This window comes from Phalaenopsis equestris, unplaced genomic scaffold, assembly GCF_001263595.1.
Source record: "Phalaenopsis equestris unplaced genomic scaffold, ASM126359v1 Scaffold000002, whole genome shotgun sequence".
Lineage (NCBI taxonomy): Eukaryota > Viridiplantae > Streptophyta > Magnoliopsida > Asparagales > Orchidaceae > Phalaenopsis > Phalaenopsis equestris.
Window position 1 is genome coordinate 25,309,041 of NW_018164444.1, and position 2,724 is coordinate 25,311,764.

The 2,724-nt window shown below is 39.1% G+C and overlaps 1 protein-coding gene across 1 annotated transcript; it reads left to right on the forward strand.

Annotated features, from left to right (window-relative positions):
• Window positions 1–442: 442 nt before the first annotated feature.
• Window positions 443–1,882, forward strand: LOC110036541. Its single transcript, XM_020741046.1, has 2 exons — window positions 443–1,415; window positions 1,764–1,882. Exons 1-2 carry the CDS (start codon window positions 443–445, stop codon window positions 1,880–1,882), a joined length of 1,092 nt encoding a protein of 363 aa, XP_020596705.1.
• Window positions 1,883–2,724: the final 842 nt, after the last annotated feature.

Genomic DNA, 2,724 nt, shown 5'->3' on the forward strand with positions numbered 1-2,724 from the left:
TATGCTGGAATATCAGGGGAGTGGCTCACCCCCTTTCTCTTAAAAGACTCTTACATCTCAATTATAAATACAAGCTTTGGTGCATAGCCATTTTTGAACATATGGTTCATAAACACCCCTAAAAGCTCATCAAGAAGTTTTCTGGTTTCTCTCACTTTGCTAATATCAATAATAAAATTTGGATCTTCTATAGAAAAGAAATCAGGTGGAACATCTTGATGGATCATCAATAATTTGTTCATCTCTTCTTCCTAATAAATGGCCACTTGAGTTTTGCTTTCCTCATCTATGCAGGTTGTACTAAGGAAGACAGAAGAGAGCTTTGGACCTGCCTTCATAATATCAGTGAACAGATGACCTCACCCTGGATGCTAGGGGGGACTTCAATTATATTACCTCATCTACAGGAAAGTCTGGGGGCAGGGTTCCTAACTTATCCAAAATGACCACTTTCAGTGATAGTATCAATCTTGTTGGAATGTTTGACCTGGGATTCAAGGGACGTGCTTTCACCTGCAAAAGGGGACACCTTTGGGAAATACTTGATAAGATTCTAGTTAATGACCTTTGGTTCTCCCACTTCCTACTCACATTTGTAACCCATCTTAACATTGCTGGCTCTGATCATAGGCCTCTCCATATCACCATCACTTCCCCTTTTTCCTCTAAACAGCCCCCTTCCCCTCCCCCTTTTAGACATCTTAACATGTGGTCCACACATCTCTCATTCCTTAGAATTGTTTCTAACCATTGGAAAGGTGTCTCCCATCTTGAGCCCCTGGTCAAACTTAGTCTGCTGCAAGTAAAAACTGGGCAGGCTCTTAGGAAATGGAGTTGGGAAGCTTTTGGTGATGTTCTAAAAAATGTGGCCTCAACTGAGAAAAAAGTAAAAAGGCTTGAATTGGGAGCTCAAAATGGGACTGTGGAGGAAAAAGCACATCTAACTGCACAGAATAACCTACTTACTGCTATTGAATACCAGCATCAGTTCTTGAAACAAAATGCTTCCTTTAATATCTTTACTGAAGGGGATAGAAACACCAAATTCTATCATGCATATATTAAATACAAAAGGAAGTGTAATATAATACGCTCTATTCAAAATGCTGAGGGGATATGGCTTCATGACAAAACTGCAATTGTCAGGGATACCACTACTTATTATCAAAATTTACTGAATCAAGTCCCAACTACCAGGCCCCCAATTGACAGGCACCACTTCTCTGAAAAGCTGATCTACACCAAAAATCATAGACTCACTGATCTCCCTGATGAAAAGGAAAACTGGGTGGCATTAAAGACTATTGACAATTCTAAGACTGCAGAGCCTGATGGATTCACTACAGATTTCTATAAAAAATCCTGGAAAATCATCAAAACTGATGTTATTGTTGTAGTATACTGTTTCTTCCAAGGTCACAACCTCCCTTATCATTTCTATGCATCCAACTTTGTCCTAGTACCTAAATCAGAAATTCAAAAAACCTGGGATCATTACAAGCCCATCTGCCTTACCACCGTTCTAAGCAAAATTATCAGCAAAATTATTGTAACTAGACTCTAACCCCACCTTGACACACCGATCAAACACTATCAGACTGTCTTTATTAAAGGTAGGTCCATTATTGATAATACTTTGCTCGCCCAAGAATTTCTCCTAGAATTGGACAAGCCTTATAGAGGAAGTAATCTTATTTACAAGCTGGACATCAAGAGGGCTTATGATACCATTAATTGGGACTTTATCCTGAACATTCTTTTAGCTAGAGGTTTCCAACCTGGTTCTGTAACCTTATTCACAGATGGCTTCTTAATAATGAACACTCCTCCTTATCAATGGGCAAGCTTGCTTGGGGGTCCTTCACTGCTACAAGAGGCTTGAAGCAAGGGAATCCATTGTCCCCTACCATTTTCATCCTTGCAATAGACTACCTGTCCAGAATTTTGGATGAATCCCATCTAACCCAATGTTGCTCTAGGTACCACCACAGATCTAATACAACCATATCTCACCTCCTGTATGCTGATGATATCATGGTCTTCTCCAGTACTCATAAGAATGTTATTAAGAAGTTTTTCAGAGCCTCCATTTGTTTCAATTACACTCAGGGATGACTTTCAGTTCTGATAAGTGCCATATGATTTTTAATAAAAAATTCTTCCCACAATTGTAAACAGTGGGCTTCAAATTATACTGGTTTCTCCTGTACTCAACTCCCTATCAAATAACTTAAAGTTCTCCTCCTCAATGGCAGATCTAAACAAATCCAATTTGATGAAGTCCTTAATAAGATTACTTCCTATCTCTTTGGTTAGACTCAGTCCTTCCTCTCTAATGGTGGTAGAATCACATTGCTCAAAAGTATCCTCACTAACTTCTCATCTTACATCCTCTAGATGACCAACCTAAAGAAAAGTACTCAACTTCAGATGGAGAGGGCTTTAACAGGTTCTCGTGGTCTAGTTAAAGACAGCGAATGCATTAGGTATCTTGGCATAAGGCAGCTAAACCATTTATGGCTGGGGGCACTATTTTTGGTTGAGGAGTTGCCCGTCGGAAGCTGTCAGCCACCGGAATTGAAATCTCATCCCCCGCATTGGAAAGGCGTTTAATTTTAATTTATATATAAGTTTAAAAAAATTTGAAATCAAACTGACCCCATATTTTTCATAGTTTAAATGAAAGAGCGCTATACCTTCAATCTTGTATTTAACCCAAAGGAT

Coding starts and splice junctions, on each gene's coding strand:
- LOC110036541 (XM_020741046.1), top strand. CDS start 443: ATGACCACTTTCAGTGATAGTATCAATCTTGTTGGAATGTTTGACCTG. Junction 1,416..1,763: donor AGTATACTGTTTCTTCCAAG/GTCACAACCTCC, acceptor ACATTCTTTTAG/CTAGAGGTTTCCAACCTGGT.